At 43.9% G+C, this 20,256-nt stretch overlaps 1 protein-coding gene across 3 annotated transcripts in view; it reads left to right on the top strand.

Moving 5' to 3' along the window:
- LRRC28 (leucine rich repeat containing 28) overlaps nucleotides 1–20,256 on the top strand; it is a 41,862-nt gene that overhangs the window by 14,280 nt on the left and 7,326 nt on the right. For 2 of the 3 annotated variants that reach the window (XM_005871088.2, XM_005871089.2), the window contains exons 5-6: nucleotides 8,358–8,564; nucleotides 14,483–14,585. In XM_005871088.2, the coding sequence (XP_005871150.1) occupies nucleotides 8,358–8,564; nucleotides 14,483–14,585 (310 nt within the window). The remainder of the gene's footprint in view (nucleotides 1–8,357; nucleotides 8,565–14,482; nucleotides 14,586–20,256) is intronic. The other variant, XM_014543613.1, reaches the window with a different exon arrangement.

Raw genomic sequence — 20,256 nt, 5'->3', positions numbered from 1 at the left:
GCCAGGGCCTGGCCGGAGGGGTGGGGGTGGGGGTGGGGTTGAGCAAGAAGAAGATAAAGGCTCTGGGTTTTGACTCACAGATCACCTAAATGCATTTCAATGTCCTATAGAGATCAAGCAAATATACATATTAGATGAAAGGGCACCAGACAATTAGGATGCGTGCTGGAAAGGGTCTTCTCTCTGTGGCTTTATTTATTTATTTATTTATTTATTTTGTTGTTGTTTTTGTCGTTGTTACATGGATACACTGTAGCTTGTTCTTGTCTCTGGCTTTTTTATAAACAAGAATTAATTTCTGTACTGCTAAAGTAGTGTGAACATCTTTTTTTTCTTTTTAATCATCTTTGATAAGTCTTTCAGTGCCTGTTATGCGCTCAAACTTTGTTATTTAATTTTCTGTGATTTACATATCCTGGCATTAAATACATTTCACCCACATAAAAATATAGCTTTTGTAGCAAATATCCATTTAATTTTTTAATTCTTTCATAAAACTAAAATAAATATTACTTTGAAATGTATCAATATTTAACAAAATGCTTATAAGAATGATATTATTCAGCTATTGCTAGAACTAAAATTCTCCCAATACCTTTAAGATTCTTTAAATTTTGATAAAGGATTGGGATATGTTCACAAATACTTCCAGGAATGTTAATTAACAACCACTGCCTTTTTAAACCTCTTGGACATGCTAACTAGGGGCAAGTAAAATTTGGAAAGTGGAAAATTCATATTTATCCTTCTATATGTTTATGTCATCTTACAAATGACTTTGAACTTCAACACAGTGATTTTGTTCTCTTGAAATCCTTTTTGTGTTTCTCCACTCGAGTCTCTTTGAATGTTCTACCCAGTTTCTCTAACCCAGGAGGAGGGAACCTTTTATCTGCCAGGGGCCATGTGGATATTTATAACAACTTTCTCAGGCCATACAAACTGATCCACTTAAAAATTAGCCTGCTGTATTCGGTCAGATATTTAATTAACTCACCCCTAACGCCTGGGCAGGGCCAGACCTAATGATTCCATGGACCAGACGTTCCCCACCCCTGCTCTAAACCAGCGGTCGCCAACCTTTCGGACCTCACGGACCACCGCTTGGCGACCGCTGCTCTAACCAGTGCTCTCCGTAAAGTCTGTTAGTAAATCTTAGTCAGAATGGCAATGGACAACTGCCCATTTCTTCCTCAGGAAAGAGCTGGCAGTATTTCAGTCCCAGTCATTGAGACGTTAAGCCTCAAGTGGTGGTAGTTCCTTTCCTTTCAGCAGGATGATTAAGGCTATGTGGAAGGCTACTTTTGTGAAATGTTTTGATTTCTCCCTTTGTCTTCATTTCATTAGCTCTTAGTATTGCTTCTTACTAGGCTAAATTACTTGGGTGTTTCTAATTAAAAATTAAATCTCTTACAATGATCTTGCTTTGGAGAAGCCGTGCGGACTAATGATGCCGAACCTTTTCTCTTCGCTCTTGGCCTTGACATTGCCTGCTCCGGTTTCCTAATTTAGTAACAGAAATACAAGTATGCACTGCTGGGCAGGTTTGGTATGCTGGCACCCAGCCAGGAAGCACGGGCTTCTCAAGTAAGTGGACCAATGGGGATTTGTGGGAAACACAGATTACATTACGTGACGTTACATGAGCTTTGCACTTTACAAATCCCTAACTATTTAAAGGAACTCAGCTAACCCACGCCATCTAAATAAAAGTCAGTTTTGTTGAAACACGCATTCACACTAAATGATATATTGTTTCCTTTTTCAAAATCACCCTTCTTTTTTGTAGTTTTAATTTCGTATTTGTGTAAACATATTTTGCCCATTGACTTTTAGAGAGAGTGGAAGGGAGAGAGAGGGAGAAAGAGGGAAACATCTGTGTGAGTGGGTTACATCGATTGGTTGCCTCCTGCATGTGCCCCATCCACCCCGACCGGGCCCAGGGGTGGAACCTGAGCCACCCCGGCCAGGGCATTGTGTAAACTTGTAAAAAGCACTTTCTCTTTCTCTGAACGAATAAATGCATCAAATTTACTTCACTCTATTCAATTATCGTATGCGTGTGTAATACCATTCAAATTAGCCTGATATAACAGAGTTGATAAGATACAAATGTAATGTGCTTTTGTGTGAGGAAATGAAAGAAAGCTCTGACAGAGATAAACTTCATAAAAGAACACGCCTGGTTTTATAAGGCTGCCCCTGCCCCTGCGCGCTGGTGGCGGTTGCATCTCCTGCACTGTGGGCTTCCTTAGTGTTTGCGTCCTCCCTGTACTCCGGGTGGGTTGGCCCCGGTTGCTTCCTTGAATGTTGGAGACCAGCTGCTTTCCTGTCTGCTCACACTTGACCTTCCTGTGGGTGCTTCTTGCCTGGCATAGCCTTGGTCTTCAGGCTCATTGCCTCTGAATTTGGAGAAGAGTCTTGAGGTTCCTCCTTGGCTCCCACCAACCTTGATGTATTTCATTGTCAAATGAGGGCCCACTGTCCATCCTGATCATCTTTGAACAATGAATTCTACCACTTGGACGCTCTGAATCACACTAGAGCAGTATGAGCCACAATATGCAACAAAAGGGATTTCATGTAAACTCAGGAGTCAAATTATATCGACTTTAGGATTCAGATTTTTGTGTCGTATAAATGCCATCCAAAAGTTTTAGGAAGAAAGAATACTGACCATCATGGATTTCTTGACCAAAAGTGGTCAGGTTTTAATCCTTAAAAATAGTCCGTTCTGAAGATGGTCTGCTCCTCACCTTTTGTGATTGGGCAGATGTCCAGTCCTCGTCAGGCCTCCTCCCTCTTCCCTCCCTCCCTTATCTCAGGCCTCTGCCTCCCAGTGTGCTCAGTGCTCTCAAACTCCACATCCCACGGAGACTGACTCAGAGCTCCTCTGCTACTGGCCTTCCCTTTGCGTTCCTGAGAGAGGGCACTGTCCTAACAAGGTTTTGGCTGCCAAAGAGACGGGCAGAGGGGAGGTCTCTGTTGTCAGAGACTCAAAATGGTATCCACTGTTTACTAGGCAACGCAAAACATTTGGGAAGAACTAGAATACAGATATTTTGGCAGCCTCAGTAAATTTAATTTCTTAAATGCACTCTATTCATGTTGCTGTTTTTGCTAGTAATAATAATTTTAAAACAATACCTTTTTTACAAAATATATCTTTTTTTAAATATATTTTATTGATTTTTTACAGAGAGGAAGGGAAAGTGAGAGGGATAGAGAGCTAGAAACATCAATGAAGCAAAGGAAACTATGTCAAATAAAGAAAACAGGGAGAGGGATAGAGAGTTAGAAACATCGATGAGAGAGAAACATCGATCAGCTGCCTCCTGCACACTCCCTACTGGGGATGTGCCCGCAACCAAGGTACATGCCCTTGACCGGAATCGAACCTGGGACCCTTGAGTCCCCAGGCTGATGCTCTATCCACTGAGCCAAACCGGTCAGGGCACAAAATATATATTTTAATTGATTTCAGAGAGGAAGGGAGAGGAAGCGAGAGATAGAAACATCACTGATGAGAGAGAATCATGGATCGGCTGCCTCCTGCACGCCCCTCCATTGGGGATCGAGTTCGCAACCCGGGCATGTGCCCTTGCCTGGGATCAAATCTGGGACCCTTCAGTCCGCAGGCCGATGCTCCATCCCCTGAGCCAAACCAGCTATGGCTCTCATGGAATCTTTTCTATTTTTGTTTACCTTTCAGCAATTTGACTGTTGTGTGTCTAGATATGGATTTCTTTGTGTTTTTCCTACTTGGAATTCATTGAACTTCTTGGATCTGTAGATTAATGCTTGTCATCAAATGTAGAACATTTTCAGCCATTGTCTTTTAACATATTTTTTTCTCCCACTTTCTCGTTTTCCTCTCCTTCTGGAACTCCCATTACAGATATGATGGTATCCCACAGGTCTCTGGGGCACTGATCATTTTCTGTTGATTTTTTTTTTTCTATTCTCCAAACTTAATAATTCCTATTGACATGTCTTTGGGTTTACCGTTCTTTCCTCCTCCATGTCAACTCTGATCCTGAGACCATCTAATGACTATTTACTTCAATTATTGTATTTTCCACTTTAGAATTTCTCCTTGGCTCTTTTTATGGCTTTTTTTTTTTTCCTATTTAGATTCTCTATTGATTGAGTCATTGTCATCATAGTTTTCTTTAGTTTTTGACATAGTTTCCTTTGCTTCTTTAAACACATTTGTAACAGCTGCTTTGAAATCTCTGCCAAGTTCAACATCTGGACCCATTCAGAGTTAGTTTCTGTTGACTGCTTCTCTCCACCCGCCCCCCCCCCCCCCACCCTGGTTATGGGTCACACTTTGCTATCTTGTATTTTTGTTGTTGTGGAAAACTGGAAAATCTAGTTAACATATTGGGACAACTTTGGATTTTGATTTATTTTTCTGAAAGTTGTTTTATTTTTTAAATTCTTGTTCCTTTCTGTGATTTAAATTTCAGACTCTTTCCCCCTCTGTGGTATGTAGCTGCTCAGAGTTTAGTCTCGTGTTTTTTAACCTGGCTCCGTAGGGGCAGTCACTATGTATAGCTGAGGAGCAGCCATTGACTTGGAAAGAAGTTCGCTCAAACACTTCCAGCCCACGAGGCTCCTGTCTTACGCGACTTGAAATGTGTGTGGATTGTCAAGTGCCTTCAGAGGGTGTCAGCTGTCATATCTGCTCCGCTGTTGACTTTGTGCAGACTCTCGGGTCTTCCCTGCACAGACACACGGTTCCTCGGTTGTGGAAGGATTTGCGGAGAGCATATCTAGCACTTCATCTGCTCTCTCCTTTCCAGAATCGCCCAGTTAAATTTATGGCTGTTCAACCACTCATTCCAACGGGGTCTGCAATCCCAGGCTAGCAAAGCACATGCTTTCCTCATTCTTTTCCTATACCATTTCCCACTTTTAGCTAAAAAGAAAAAGAAAAAAAAAAGCTGTGAGATTTCCCCCCACCCCCAAGTCAAGGATGCTCTCTGACTGCAGGCTGCTGGCTGTCCTAGCCATTCCTTGTCAGCCCTGCCTTGGTAAGCTCACATTCTTGAGCTTGAGCTCGGGGCCTGGACGGGAGAGGAGCCACCCCAAGCAATAAAAGGCTGCAGACTCCCACTGTTCTTGAATGAAGCTTTAACAGGTTCCCAAGAATAGACACTTACGAATTTGTCTGCCTTTGGGTGGTTTCCAGAGTCCTGAAATAGTTGGTTCTTTACAGTTTTGTCCAGTGTTCTGCTTGGTTTTGGTGGAGAGACTTCACCCAGCTCTTCACACCACCTTCGGCCCCACTCTTTTGAAATATTCTTAAGCCATTTATGTAATATATTTTTATTGATTTCAGAGAGGAAGGGAGAGGGGGAGAGAGAGAGAAACATCGATGAGAGAGAAACATCGATCGTCTGCCTCCTGCACACCCCCTACTGGGGTTCGAGCCCGAAACCCGGGCATGTGCCCTGACGGGGAATTGAACCCTTGACCTCTTGGTCCATAGGTCAATGCTCAACCACTGAGCAACACCAGCCGGACTCCCTATACTAATTTGAGTTTAGAAAGTGAAATGAAAGCAATCATTATAATGATATTTTATTCAGATAGTGTAATATGGATTATTTGTAGTTATTCTCTTCAACGTAATAAAATAAAAAATAAGTTTTTATGCTGGACTTTGATGCTGTGATATTTCTTGAGGCAGCGGTTATAATAGTTTTATGCCAACAATGGACACCTGGTGATCTCATTCAGGTCAAAAACTCCATTGTGCTACCTCGGTGAAGAGGGAAGAAAGCCTACCTAGAAGAAATCTGGGAAGCAGACAATCACTAAAATATAACATAGAAATGAAAATCGGCGTATGTGGTCTCCATTAATCTTGCCGAATGAAGACAATAAAGGGTTTTTCTAAGTAGCAATTCGTGTATTGACACAAAGCAATGACACAGATGCTAAGTTTTAGAATAAATTCTTTTCCATTTCCAAGACAGGCTGTATCTAAAGAAGAAATAGAGGCCACTTCAGTCTAGCAGTGGGTTAGATTATAGTTGGCCCTCAGGGAGAGCACTTTCAAGAAACGTTGTCTTATCTTCTATAGTAGTCTCAGGGCATTTTACTAGGGTCAGATCAACCATTTGGTTAGATAACCAATAAACACCTGGTAAGTAACTTATTTTGAATGACATTGAAAGAAACTTCAGGGCATCATTTAATTGCACACAAAGCACCAGGTAAAATGTCAAAACTGTGATTTTTGTCCTATCCGTGTCCGTGGTGTTTCTCCGATGTCAGGAGTTTCAGAGCATTTTATTTGAAAGCTCCCAAATAATATGTAATCATCTTTCCTAATTAAGAGGCCTTCTTAATTGCTTGTTTGCTGTTACTTCTATTAGACAAATGCATAGTTAATAGATTTTTTTTTTCAGTGAGCTTTCTGGTATTGTTAATTTTATTCTTTCTTGTGATTGTTTGTTATTAAACATAACCTGCCACACATTCTTATGAATAGATAGCAAGCTCCGTACGATTGGTTTTCATTTTTTTATTTCACCAAGGTAGTCCTACCCATTTTCTGAAAGATCATCTACTTTCTAAGAGCTCCTTTCTCTATGTTAGACATAACAAACATGAACATAATGTGTTCATAATTGATTCCGTGATAAAACTACATAATTAAAAAGGCACTTATATTTAGAATTTACATTTAGAATATTGTGTAGTTTAATGAGCTGAAAAATAAATAATTGTTTTCTGCCATGTCTTGTTGAATCTATGGATATTTCATTTAATCACTTTAGGTACATGTTATTCTGGTGTTTTTAGAGATGATTTCTTACTTTATTTTAAAAATATATTTTTATTGATTTCAGAGAGGAACAGAGAGGGAGAGAGAGATAAACATCAATGATGGGAGAGAATCATTCATCCATCGGCTGCCTCCTGCACGCCCCCTACTGGGGGTAGAGTCCGCAACTTGGGCATGTGCCCTGACTGTGAATTGAACCATGACCTCCTGGTTCATAGGTCGATACTCAAGCACTGAGCCATGCCAGCCGGGCTGTCTATGATTTTTTAAACATCAAACCACCAGATCTAAATATTTGAGTAAATAACCCGAGTGGCACGGCTGATGAGTGACAGGGTTATGGCTTGAATGTATTTCTACGTATCAGAGTATGAGCCTTCCACCGCCAATCTAGAGCGAGCGAATGAGCATAGAGAGGGACACGCTGTTACACAGAGCGGAACCTGGCCCTGAAATATTGTCCTCTTGTCGCTGTGTGCTCTCCCCTACCTGCTGTGGTTGGCAGCTTCCATTAGAGCTGTCTTCGTGGCACCGGAAAAAGCCAGTGCTTGAAAAATACCAAACCTTGTTATTGACTCTGTGGTCACTGCCCTGGCATGGAGTGGGTGGCTTCCTTCCCATTCCCATTTAAATTTCAGATGAGGTCAGTGTGCATCAGCAGAGAATGATGGTTGAGGGAGCCTACTGCTTTCTCTGTAGAAATGCCACTCTCGTGTTATTTTTATGCTTCGTGTAAGTAATTATTGCGTTGTCAACAGGGAAGTCATTTTCGGGATATTCTATAAGTAGCTGCAAAGTTGTAAGGTATTGTAGGTGTAGCATAAAAGGAAACCGTGCAGACAGCCGTGAAGTTAGGATTATTCTAGGCACACTGAGGAAAGAGAGTCTGCAAACTGATGTTTACTCCTTGGGGAGTGGGGTGCTGACAGGGAGACCAGCTGGGAACAGTAAGATCCCACTAATATTCCAAAAAGAATGCATTGAAACGCTATATCAGTAATACCACACTAATACCAAGATGACTTATCAATGAATATTTTTGAAGGTGTCAGTAATGTTAAATCTATTAAGGATAAAATTAATTATAGACAATTTTATTAAAAAGAAACATAATACTTGCCCGGCCAGTGTGGCTCAGTAGTTGAGCGTCGGCCTATGAACCAGGAGGTCACGGTTCGATTCCTGGTCAGGGCGCATGTCGGGGGTTGTGGTCTCCATCCCCAGTAGGGGGTGTGCAGGAGGCAGCCGATCCATGATTCTCTCTCATCACTGATGTTTCTTTCTATCTATCTCTTTCCCTCTCCCTGCCTCTCTGAAATCAATAAAAAACATATTTATAAAAACAGTTCTGGCAGGCTCCTTTAAAGACACCTGCCCAGGTTGGATCATTTGCATACTAGACCTCAACCCCGTGCCTCCGCATTCATATCTATGGGAATAGCTGCAGCTACTGGTGTTATTTGGTTGAACTGTTGCGGTATTGATTCGTTTTATTTGCTCAACCTAACTCATGTAACCAGGATGCGATTTATCTTAATTTTGGTTTTGGTTGTAGAGGTTGGCGATTTGAAGGAGCTGCAGACACTAGACATTTCTACCAATCGTTTGCTAGCTTTACCCGAGAGGCTTCACCTGTGCCTTTCTCTGCAGTACCTCACCGTGGACCGAAACCGGCTGTGGTGTGTGCCGCGCCACCTCTGCCAGCTGCCCAGCCTCAATGAGCTCTCCATGGCCGGAAACCGGCTTGCATTTTTGCCGCTTGGTAAGTGAGCGCGTGGATACAAGACAGCAAAGAGGCCAGGGAGTAAGACAGAACACCTTTGGCTCCTTGACTGGGAAAGAGGAGTTAGTTTTCTTCATTCTGTTTGTCTTGAAGATTCCTCTCTCAATCCATCTTTGCCATGAAGAAGGCAGGCTCCTGCCCAGGTAACAAAGTTCATTTCAGGGTTTGAGATTAAAAGAAAAAAAAGATCTGTGCTAAAAATGTGATTAGGGACAAAACATGTGAAATATGAGGTGATTTACTCTGAGAAAGGATTGACATATATAGGGTATCCCAAAAAATGTCTGCACACTTTGAATAATTGTGAAGGCAGTGTTTATCAAAATACATTTCATGTTCAAAATTGAGCCATCAGCGGTTAAAGTGTGTGTGCATTTTTGGGACACTGTATGTATATGTACACATATGTAGTATATTTTACATGTAGATAACTATACAACTGACGGGTTATTGAGCAACATGAAAGGGTGGCCACTAGTACAGATATATCTGTCAGATACGGGCTTCTTTGTAGAAACATTTGTATCGGGGGTTCTAATGATTAGCATTGCCAGGTAAGCAGACTAGACATTTTTAAAGACTGAGCTAGAAATGTCACTCTGAACCTAGCCGGTTTGGCTCAGTGGATAGAGCATCGGCCCATGGACTGAAGGGTCCCGTGTTCGATACCGGTCAAGGGCATGTACCTTGGTTGTAGGCTTGATCCCAGGCCAGGGGGCCTGCGGGAGACAACCAGTTAATGTGTCTCTCTCACATCGATGTTTCTCTTTCTCTATCTCCCCCCTCCCTTCCACTCTCTCTCAAAATCAATGGGAAAATGTCCTCGGGTGAAAAACAAATAAACAAACACAAGAGATGTCACTCTGGCTAGTAACATTCTCCACTGCAGACTTATGTAGTTGGCCCATTCTGACATAATATACTAGTATGTAAACAAACATTGGCCTTTAATGAAACAATACATTTATTTTCACTGAGAATTGAATTCTTTTAACTGGTAAGAAACAAAAGTGCCACTTAAGAAAATTTCAGTACGAAACCCCCCCAGTCTGTGCTGGACAGTCAGCATGAGCCTCCTTCCCTAGGATCTTCTCTGAAGGAATTCCTGGGATTGATTGAAATCCCTGCCCTAATCTGGAAGACAGAACTAGCTCACAGCGATCTGGGCTTTTAAAGGAAGCTGGACACTTTGTTCATCACTCGACTCTCTGGCAATGCCTCCTGACGTCTCACCTGGATGCTGGGCACAGTGCCAGTCCTCGGAGCATCCGCAGCACCCATGCAGCCTGCTCGGTAGTACCATTTCCTAGTTATAGGGGAGCGCCCTGCTTCTGTGGAGTGATCTGTTGACGGAGGTTGTCTAACTCACAGTGAAGCAGGCCGCCCCACCTTTAAATTCCAGCTCTGCCACTGAATAGCTGTGTGAGCTTGAGCTTTGAAAGGCTTTTTCGTTTGTATAAGGCTCAGTAACGGCAATATTAATACCTACTTCATACTGCTCTTGAGAATTAAATAAGATTCTTTTAAAACACTATCGCTCGTAAATACTGCATAAGCACGCAGTCAATATGAACTACCTTTATTGTTTCCCAAGACTGTAAGCAAGGGTTGGAGCTGTGTGTCTTCACTTTTGTGCCCCAAGAACCCGGCACAGTGTTGAGCCCATTGCTTGTAATAATGTCTTTGTTACCTGAACTGTGGGACAGAATTCGATTTAGAGATACTGACACCTGCATATTTAAACCAACAACAAAGGCACACTTCAGTCATTCAAATTCATTAAAATCCACTTGTTGTAATTTAACAGTTGTTGATTCACTCGGTATAAAGCATCTGATTAAATTACAATTCACTGTGAAATCTTACTTTGCAAAAGTTGAATAGATCGGAAAGAATATGATTATGTAAAAGATTTTGTGGAGCGTGTGAGTATTTGAAGAAGCTAGCACTTAAAAAATTCATTATTCTGAAAAAGTGCTTGAGAAGTTCTCTTTGTAAAAGGCCTCATGTAGGTAATTTATTTTTTAGTTTTTAATAAGTTTTTATTGATTTCAGAGAGAGGAGAGGAGAAGGAAAGAGAGAAACATCAATGATGAGAGAATCATTAATCGCCTGCCTCCTGCACACCCCACACTGGGGATGGAACCCCAAACCTGGGCATGTGCCCTGGACCTCCTGGTTCATGGGTCGACGCTCAACCACTGAGCCACACTGACTGGGCTCATGTAGGTAATTTATATTACCTTTAAAGTATTTTCCGAATAGACTGTAAATTACTCTAAATTCATTACAAAGATACCCATATTTTATAGGCATTAAAAATGTTATTATGACTAATTATATGTCCAATTGATCAAACTCTGATTATTGGTATAATATCGATAGAGCATTCTGAACAACCTATTTTGGTCTATTGCTTTCATGGTGCCGTCCCTCTTGGCCTGTCATTTTCTTGAAGCGAATCCATCATTCATCTTTGATAAAAGAAACGAGTCTCACCCTGGTCAGGTCTCGGGAAACAGATCCTGTTGGTCCTGGCCCGGGCTGCGGTGCCGTGCTTGCTTTTACACTGCAGCTCAACAGCAAGCACCCACACACACAGGACCTTTTTGTTCCCTCGGCCACCATGTGGGCCGCATATGCCGGAGCCTTGAAGTTCAAGGAAAAAGAGTTGGAGTCGGTGCAAGACCGCTAGCTTTTGCTAATTTGCAAGTCACAATACTTTGATCTGGGCGTCTGGAAGGAAAAAAGGAAAACACTTTAGACACTTTAAAAAGCCACATGAAGAAGTTCTTTGTGGCTCTCGCATCTGTGCAGATGTTCACTTCCTTGCTTTATGAAGTTCACGTCCTGAGCATTTTCGCACAGGAACTTGGAAGGGTATTATTGCATGACATATTTTATTGCAAGATATTGGTCCATTAAAATTAATAGAAGGAAGAAAACACACCAGCTCATTAGCTAGTGGGTCACTGGTACCTTCCAAAGGTAATCATTGCCTGGCCAGTGCGGTTCAGTGATTGACCTATGAACCAGGAGGTCACAGTTTGATTCCCAGTCAGAACACATGCCCAGCTTGTGGGCTCCATCCCCAGTGATTCTCTGTCATCATCGATGTTTCTCTCTCTCTCTCCCTCTTCCTTCCTCTCTGAAATCATTTCTTAAAAAAAGATTCCCAAAGTTAGTTACTGAGTGGAAATTTTCTCTTTTCAGAATAGAAGAAATAGCTCAAAGCTTTTCCCTGCAGAAAGCACTCACACGTCAGCCTCAATATGATTAGAAAGGCCACTCCGTGTGCTTGAGGTTCTGCCGGCGGACAGCTCTCCGGCTGCGCGCGCTCCTGCAGCCCGTGACCTTGCTGGGTGTTAGGTGTCGCTGCCTCGCCAGCAGGCCGTGCTGTGTCAGCGAACGCAGGAGTGGCCTGGTTCTCTGTCATTCCGCACTCTTTTGTGATTTTTCTCTTTATATCCAGAAGAGAGAGGTAAAAGAAACGAAGATGCATTGAGCGCGCATTAGCATGCAAGGGATCGAGTTGGCATTGTGTGCACTGTTGACCCTTCATAACGAGCCTGCGGCCTGGGTCCTATTCTCTCCATCTCACAGAGGAGGTGACAGGCACGGAGCCTGGCACTTCCCCCAGCAGCACGAAGCAGGCAGAAGGTGGAAAGCCAGGGTTCAGACCCAGTTCTGACCCCACAGCCCACTTCCTCGTGTCAGTTCAGGACTGCTTTTTCATCCTCTATATGAGATTGTGTTACTTGGAAAGTTTAAATATCTGTATGAAAAACTCACAGCCATGTGGTCTACTGGCTAACCTGTAATAGACTTTAGCACAGTCGATTCCTGTTTTCTTTCAGCTGCAATAGAAAATAGTTCAGCTCTGGCCAGTGGTGTTCAGTGGTTAGAGTGTCAGGCTATGCCAGTGATGGCGAACCTTTTGAGCTCGGCGTGTCAGCATTTTGAAAAACCCTAACTTAACTCTGGTGCCGTGTCACATATAGAAATTTTTTTGATATTTGCAACCATAGTAAAACAAAGATTTATATTTTTGATATTGATTTTATATATTTAAATGCCATTTAACAAAGAAAAATCAACCAAAAAAATGAGTTCGCGTGTCACCTCTGACACGCGTGTCATAGGTTTGCCATCACTGGGCTATGCACTGAAGGGTCTTGGGTTTGATTACTGATCAAGGGCACATACCTGGGTTGCGGGTTTGCTCCCCGCCCTCGATTGGGGTGGGTGGGGGAGGCAGTCAGTCGTGTCTCTCACATCGATGTCTCTCTCTCTCTCTTTCTCTCCCTCTCCCTTCCCCTCCCTTCGTCCCTCCCTCCCTTTCTTCTCTCTCTAAAAATGGATGGAAAAAATATCCTTGAGTGAGGATTAACAACAACAGCAGAAAAAAAAAACATTAAAAAAAGAAAATAGTTCATTCCATCACGAGCCTACTGTATAAAATAGCATCCCCAGCCGAAGAGGCGCAGAGAGAACTCTCTGGAACTGAAAGCCTACGATAGGATCTAAGCCAGCTTGCGTTTTAAACCATCGACCCCTCATTGTTTCCTCTACACCCAGGATAGGAACGAAGACTTGGGATGTCGGAAGCAGCCAGTGCCAGCTTTTATGTAGCTTTGTGCTGGGGTCTTTGCACGCTGCCTCCTCTCATTGCACGCGCTCTCCCTTTCGTGTAGCTCCGAGGAGAGAGGCGCCTCCTCTGCCACGTCCCATTTTGTGTCCTTGGCTCAAGTGGATGAATCACCCTCTCCCAAGGCCGTTGCCTCCCACCCTCTTCTGTGCAGTTCAAGTCCAGAAGAGCGCCAGTACCTTTTGCTGATGCCAGAGAGAATTCTCTCTCTCTCTCTCTCTCTCTCTCTCTCTTTTTAAAATGTATTTTTATTGACTTCAGAGAGGAAGGGAGAGGGAGGGAGAGAGAAACATCAATGATGAGAGAGAGACATCGATTGGTTGCCTCTTGCACGCGCCCTGACCAGGGCCGGGGATTGAGCCTGCAACCGAGGTATGTGCCCTTGACTGGAATCGAACCCAGAACCCTTGAGTCTGAAGGCCCACGCTCGATCCACTGAGTCAAACCATCTAGGGTGAGAATTCTCTCGTAATTGACCCTCTCCTGGAGGGCACACCTCCAAATATGTCCCTTCCTAATAATCACGAGAATAATAATAACTGCCAGGTATTGGAGGAGGCTGTGTGCTGAGAATTCTGCTTGACAATTTAGAAACTCTGTTAGTAATCCTCACTGAATTTAAGAGGCAGCATTATCCCCCTCTTTGTACAGATGGGGACACCGAGGACACACATTTTGTAAATAGAAGGAGAATTCAAACCCTGGGCGTCCGACTCCAAGATGGTGCTCCCGTGATGAGCATCCTACACGCCTCACCGCTAGTCAGCTCAAGCGGAGACTCTTTCCTTAGCCCCGTAGGGACTCTAAAAGGCACATCTAAGCTGAGAGCGTATTTGGATTGTGTCAGTGTCATTTCATTCAATTTTACATTTCATATTATACTAGAGGCCCGGTGCATGACATTCATGCACTTGGGGGCGGGGTGGTTCCATCAGTCCAGCCTGTGCCCTCTCGCAGTCTGGGACCCCTTGGGGGATGTCCAACTGCCGGCTTAGGCCTGCTTCCCACAGTCGGACATCCCCTGAGGGGTCCTTAGCACTGCCGCGGCTTCTGACTGAGCAGCACTCCCCCTGTGGGAGCGCACTGACCACCAGGGGGCAGCTCCTGCATTGAGCATCTGCCCCCTGGTGGCCAGTGCGCATCATAGCAACCAGTTGTTCCACTGTTCTGTCAATTTGCATATTAGCCTTTTATTATATAGGATTGGTGCGTGGTTACAGGAGTGACGGTACTTTGCTTTCTGATCCAGATTTAGGTCGATCGCGAGAACTGCAGTACGTGTACGTGGATAACAACGCCCACCTGAAAGGCTTGCCGTCCTACCTGTACAACAAGGTCGTCGGGTGCAATGGGTGAGCGGACATCCCGTTTCAGCCTGTGGCCCAGCTCTTTGCTGCCTTGGTTTCTGTTTCATTATTTGGTCTTGATCTCATTTAGGGAGAGATGAACTGTTTTGCTAATCCTGCTCAATTTTATCTTTGACTTTAATATGCTAAACCACATACCTTTAGAAGCTAAGCATTTGGGGCAAGCAGGTTAGAGCGTTGTCATTCAAGTTCAGCCAGTCAGCTGGGAGTTCAGACAGGACACAAGTAAAAAATGAATCTCTGCATCTCATTCTAAGCTCAGGATCAGTCACAGAACGGGCGGTATCATCAGTAATGTAAACACTGTCCTTTTCAGCCCTCCACTGCAGTGCCACCCTCGGATCTGGAACTCTGTAAATTTAGTACAAGTTATAGGGGAGCGCCCTGCCTCCCCAAGAATTGAATTATAACTGCATCAGTCCTTGGACTGATGTTCAAGGAAGTGAACATCTGCACAGATGCGAAAGCCACAAAAAAGGAAATGTATAGTTATCTATACATTTTAATAGCCACTTGGACTATTTAGAACTCAACGTCTGCAATAGCCCCTCATGCAGATGTTTCATTTAATGGGGACTGATAGGCACTTGTTTTCAGAACAGCAATAACCTTTTCTTCTCAGTCGGGCTTTTAGAAAGACGGCTTCAGCCCTCCTGGCGTGGCTCAGTGGGTTAAGCAGTGTCTCATGGACCAAGAGGTCGCTGGTTGCATTCCCGCTCAGGCCACATGCCCGGGTTGCAGGCTCCATCCCCAGTAGGAGGTGTGCAGGAGGCAGCCGATAGATGTGTCTCTCATTGATGCCTCTCTCTCCCTCTCTCTCTTCTCTCTTTCTCCTCCTCTCCTTTCCTCTCTCTCTAAAAAATTCAATAAAAACATTTAAAAAAAGACAGCTTTAGCTCCTCCCACAATAGTGGGAGGGACCCACCTTAAAGTGCTTCCCAGAGGGGTTTGGGGTTAATATAGGACAACCCAGCTTCCAGAACCTGCTTTTGACTGGCCTCGCTTCCCTCACTTAAGCAGCCAAAGGACGCTTGGAACACCTCTGAGGCCACTTAGCACGGTTGACTCTGCTCTCGTAATCCCCAACACCCTGCCTACCCTGCCTCTCACCATCGGCAGTCTGGCCAGAGAGGGGATGGCCATCAGCTTGTGCACAGCCGTCCCCCTGCCGGCATGGCTCCGGGGGATGGACGCCGAGCAGCGCAGCCTCCCCTAGGAGAAATCACACGGTTGTGATCTTTGGAGAGCCCTAGATGAGATCAGCGCCTGTGCAGGCTGATGAAATACCAGCGGGGCGGTGGCTGCAGAGCCCCTGCGAAGCAGAGGTGATGGAATGTGCGGTGGAGTTGTGTAGCTCAGCGGTTTCTACAGCTGGTGTGACAGCTGTGACTCCACTCAGTCAGTCACTGATCCTGACGAGGTCCTCCAGGATCCGCACGATGGCCCACTTCTCCCGGGGGAGGGAGATGCCCCATCACCGAGATCCAGGGACGGATGCAGGCCAGCCCCGAGGATGAGGCCGTGTTATCGCACCACGATTGAGGGAGCGGGCCTTCTGCTCCCGTGTTGGATGTGGATGTTGTTGACGGCCAGAACGTTCTGTTTGTTCCGAGCAGGGAGAGATGTTTTAATCCGTGACTTGGTATCTGGTAGCAGAGAAAGTGAATTTTCTGAGGGTTCCAAATCTTGGAGAAAAATAAACAGTAGTGCAAACTATGCAGATTTTTAGCTCGTAGCCCACATTTTATTGCTGTTATTAATAGTGTGGCAAGATTTGCCTTGGATACTAGTAATAAGAAGATAAAATTATTATTAGAAGGAGAGCACCACACAATCAGCTTTCTAACATTTAGTTTGGGAGTGTAGGCAGTCCCACTTAGAAAGGCCCAAAGGCATTTTTAGTCTGTTGGCTTAACTCAGCCTGCATTTGTCACAGGTGCAATTCTGGTGCTTCTATTCCAGAATTGCTCTTTAAAAGGCCAGGCTGGTGTTGCTCAGTAGTTAGCATCAACCTAAGAACCAGGAGGTCACGGTTCGATTCCTGGTCAAGGGCACATGCCTGGGTTGTGGGCTCGATCCCCAGTGTGGGGCGTGCAGGAGGCGGCAATCAATGATTCTCTCTCATCATTGATGTTTCTAGCTCTCTCCCTCTCCCTTCCTCTCTGAAATCAATAAAATATACTAAAAAGAAAAAGAAAAGAAAGAAAAGACCCTTTTCTGTCCTGCATCATTTTGTGGGTGTTATTTAGTCTCTGATGAGGTCAAGGGAGGTTGGCCATGGCCAGCAGAAAGGTCCCTAACCCCTGTGATCGCCTCCCTTGCAGCCTGCATCCTATAGACCTGCTGCTCTTCTCTCCTCTTAGGCAGAGAAGGTGTTTCATAGATGGATCCTAAAATGGATTTAATTAGCTCTTTCCATCCAGTCTCGAAGAATAGGAACTTCTGCTAAGAGAATTGTCAAAGGGAAATGAGACCTTATGCAAAACGAGGATCCACTTACTTGCTAGTGAGCCTTTGTAGTAGTTTCGGTCAGACCCTTGTCTTTCTCATTATTGGAGACCAGGAGAGCATTAGGGGAAATCTGGTTTTGAGTTTTCTAAACCTTTATTTGTTCCTCTGTGTTATTAAATTCTTAAGGCGGTTCCACGTAGAGTCCGTCGGCCGTTGGGTTAAGAACAGCAGCTGCCAAGGCAATAACAGTGTGAAGTAAATACTCACGAAAGATTGGCTTGTCTCATTGTTTTATGGCTTTGCTCAGGGTTCTCATACTACAGTGTGGCTATAAAGTTAGGGAACAAATACTCTTGTACCATGTGTTCTCCATAGCAACAGAACCAATAGAATGAGTGAGGGGGTGGGTGGGGAGGGGGATATTAATTTATTTTAAGAAATTGGCTCTCCCTAGCTGGTTTGGCTCAGTGGATAGAGTGTCGGCCTGTGGACTGCAGGGTCCCAGGTTCGATTCCGGTCAAGGACACTTGCTCGACTGAAGGGTCCCGGGTTCGATTCCGGTCAAGGACACTTGCTTGGGTTTTGGGCTCGATCCCCAGTAGGGGGAGTGCAGGAGGCAGCCGATCCATGATTCTCTCGTCATTGATATTTCTATCTCTCTTTCTCCCTCTCCATGGCTCTCTGAAATCAATAAAAATATGTTTAAAAAAAAGATAAAAAATGAAAAAGAAATGGGCTCATCTGATTGTGAAGGCTTGGAAGTCTGAAATCTGTAGGCAGCCTGGAGCTGCAGCCCGGGGAAGAGCTGATGAGGCAGCTTGAGGCTGAAGACACTGGAGGCAGAACTCCCTCTTCCTCAAGGGACCGCATTCCTTTTCTCTAAGGCCTTCAACTGATTGCATGAGGCTCCCTCACGTCACAGAGATGAATCAGCTTTAGTCAAAGTCTACTGATTTATGCCCGGCTGGCGTGGCTCAGTGGTCGGATGTCGACCTATGAACCAGGTGGTCATGGTTCAATTCCTGGTCAGGGCACATGCCCGGGTTGCAGTCTTGATCGCCAGTGGGGCATGCAGGAGGCAGTCGATCAATGATTCTCTCTCATCATTGATGGTCCTATCTCCTTCTCCCTTCCTCTGAAATCAATAAAAATATATATATTTAAAAAGAACAACAGACAAAGTCTACTGATTTAAATGTTAATCTCATTTCAAGAAATATCTTCACAGCAACATCTAGACTGGTGTTTGACCAAATATCAGGGTACCGTGCGCCTAGCCAAGCTGATACAAAAATCTGATCACACCACATATTGTAGTATATCATCAAAAGAACCTTTTATTGTGTTTTTGCCTCTTTCCAGACTTAATGGCCACACGGTGTAATAACATTTTGGAAATGATCCTCTCATCTTCATTTTCTCCATATTAGGAAAGAAACAAGAATTATAAAGTAAAACTTAGAATCATTTCCTCATCTTCACAAGTGGTTCATAAGGGTAATAGCTTGATGACCAACAGAAATACTAACATATTGTCTTCTAAGATTTGTAAGGGTTTAGGTTTGCATGTAGGTATCAGATTTTTTTCAGTTAAGAAACAAGAATTATAAAGTAAAACTTAGAATCATTTCCTCATCTTCACAAGTGGTTCATAAGGGTAATAGCTTGATGATAACCAACAGAAATACTAACATATTGTCTTCTAAGATTTGTAATAGGTCTCGGATTTATTTAGGTATCAGATTTATTTTCAGTTATTTAAATTTTTTTTTTTTTTTTTTTTTTTTTTTGCATATGGGTATACAGTTGTTCCGACAACCTTTGTTTAAGACCCTAACCTTTCTCCACCGTATTGCCTTTGTACCTTTGTTGAAAATTAGTTGTCCAGATAGGTGTGGGCCTATTTCTGGCTGCTCTATCTGCCCCATTCATCTCTTCGTCCGTTTTGACACCAGTAACACATTGTCTTGATTACCAGGCTTTTACAATAAGTCTTAAAATCGGGTGGTATTTGTCCTCCAGTTTTTTGTGTTTTTTTTTGAAGTGTCTGACTATTCCAGTTGCTTCGCTGTTTAGAACAAAATCTATTCTGTAGTGAATTTCATTGAACTCACAGGAGACATTCCTTTATGAAAACTAAACTATAATGTTAGCATTTAGAATAGCCGTTCCCTTTGGAATGTGAGTTTTGCCTGTTAGAAGGTCCCAGAGCGGCCTTCGGAGTTCTTTCTCTTGAGCTGAGTGAAGAAATCGGATGGGTGACATCAGCTGATTCTAGGTCACATGTTCTCTCCTCTGAAAAATCTTAAAATCTTCCTTCATTCCCTGGACAGGGTCAGTCACGCCGTCTTCTCTAACATCAGAATAATTGTAATCATTTCATTTTCCAAGGAAAGGGGGTCATCTTGTTAGTTTGTTCTCTCTCTTTTTAAAAAATATATTTTTATTGATTTCAGAGAGGAAAGAAGAGGGAGATAGAAACATCAATGATGAGAGAGAATCATGGATCGGCTGCCTCCTGCACGCCCCCTACTGGGGATCGAGCCCACAACCCAGGCATGTGTCCTGACCGGGAATCGAACCGTGACCTCCTGGTTCATAGATCGATGCTCAGCCACTGAGCCACACCAGCCGGGCTGTTTGTTTCTTTAAGTATCTTGATTAACTGGCGAAGAGTATGTTCTCTGGGAACCTTTTCTAGTGGAAGGAATGAGCAAACGAGGGGCCTTCCTTAATGAACCAACGAGCCAAGGGCTTCTTGCCATCGCTGTGCGCGCTCCTTCATGGCCCGTTTCCCGTGGAGGTTGGAGAGGTTGTCCCGGGTGATGTCGGGAGAGCCAAGGTCTGTCCCTTCATTAGAGGAGGAACGTGTGCAGACTTGTAGGTAACCCCGTGGTCGCAGGCAGGAGGTGGAATGAGGTCAGACTCCGGAGTTTGGGTAACCCTGCAGGAACAAGGCCTTCTGTGACTCCTGGTTATGCGTGGCTACAGGGAGGAGGGTGTGGCTTGGCTTAGTCAGTAGGTTTGGCCAAGAATATCTTCACTGCAAGTTTATGAAAGGCTCCAATAAAGGTATCTTCTACTATTAAAAATCTATTTGCTCTGCAGGGTATTTTTCCACGCCAAAAAGTTCTACTAAACCTCGGTACTAGAACCTAACAGCGCGTCCTTTTTTTCCCTTTTAATTTTGAAAATGTCAATAAAC

This window comes from Myotis brandtii, unplaced genomic scaffold (assembly GCF_000412655.1).
Source record: "Myotis brandtii unplaced genomic scaffold, ASM41265v1 scaffold329, whole genome shotgun sequence".
Classification (NCBI taxonomy): Eukaryota; Metazoa; Chordata; class Mammalia; order Chiroptera; family Vespertilionidae; genus Myotis; species Myotis brandtii.
This window is presented reverse-complemented; position numbering and strand designations above follow the sequence as displayed.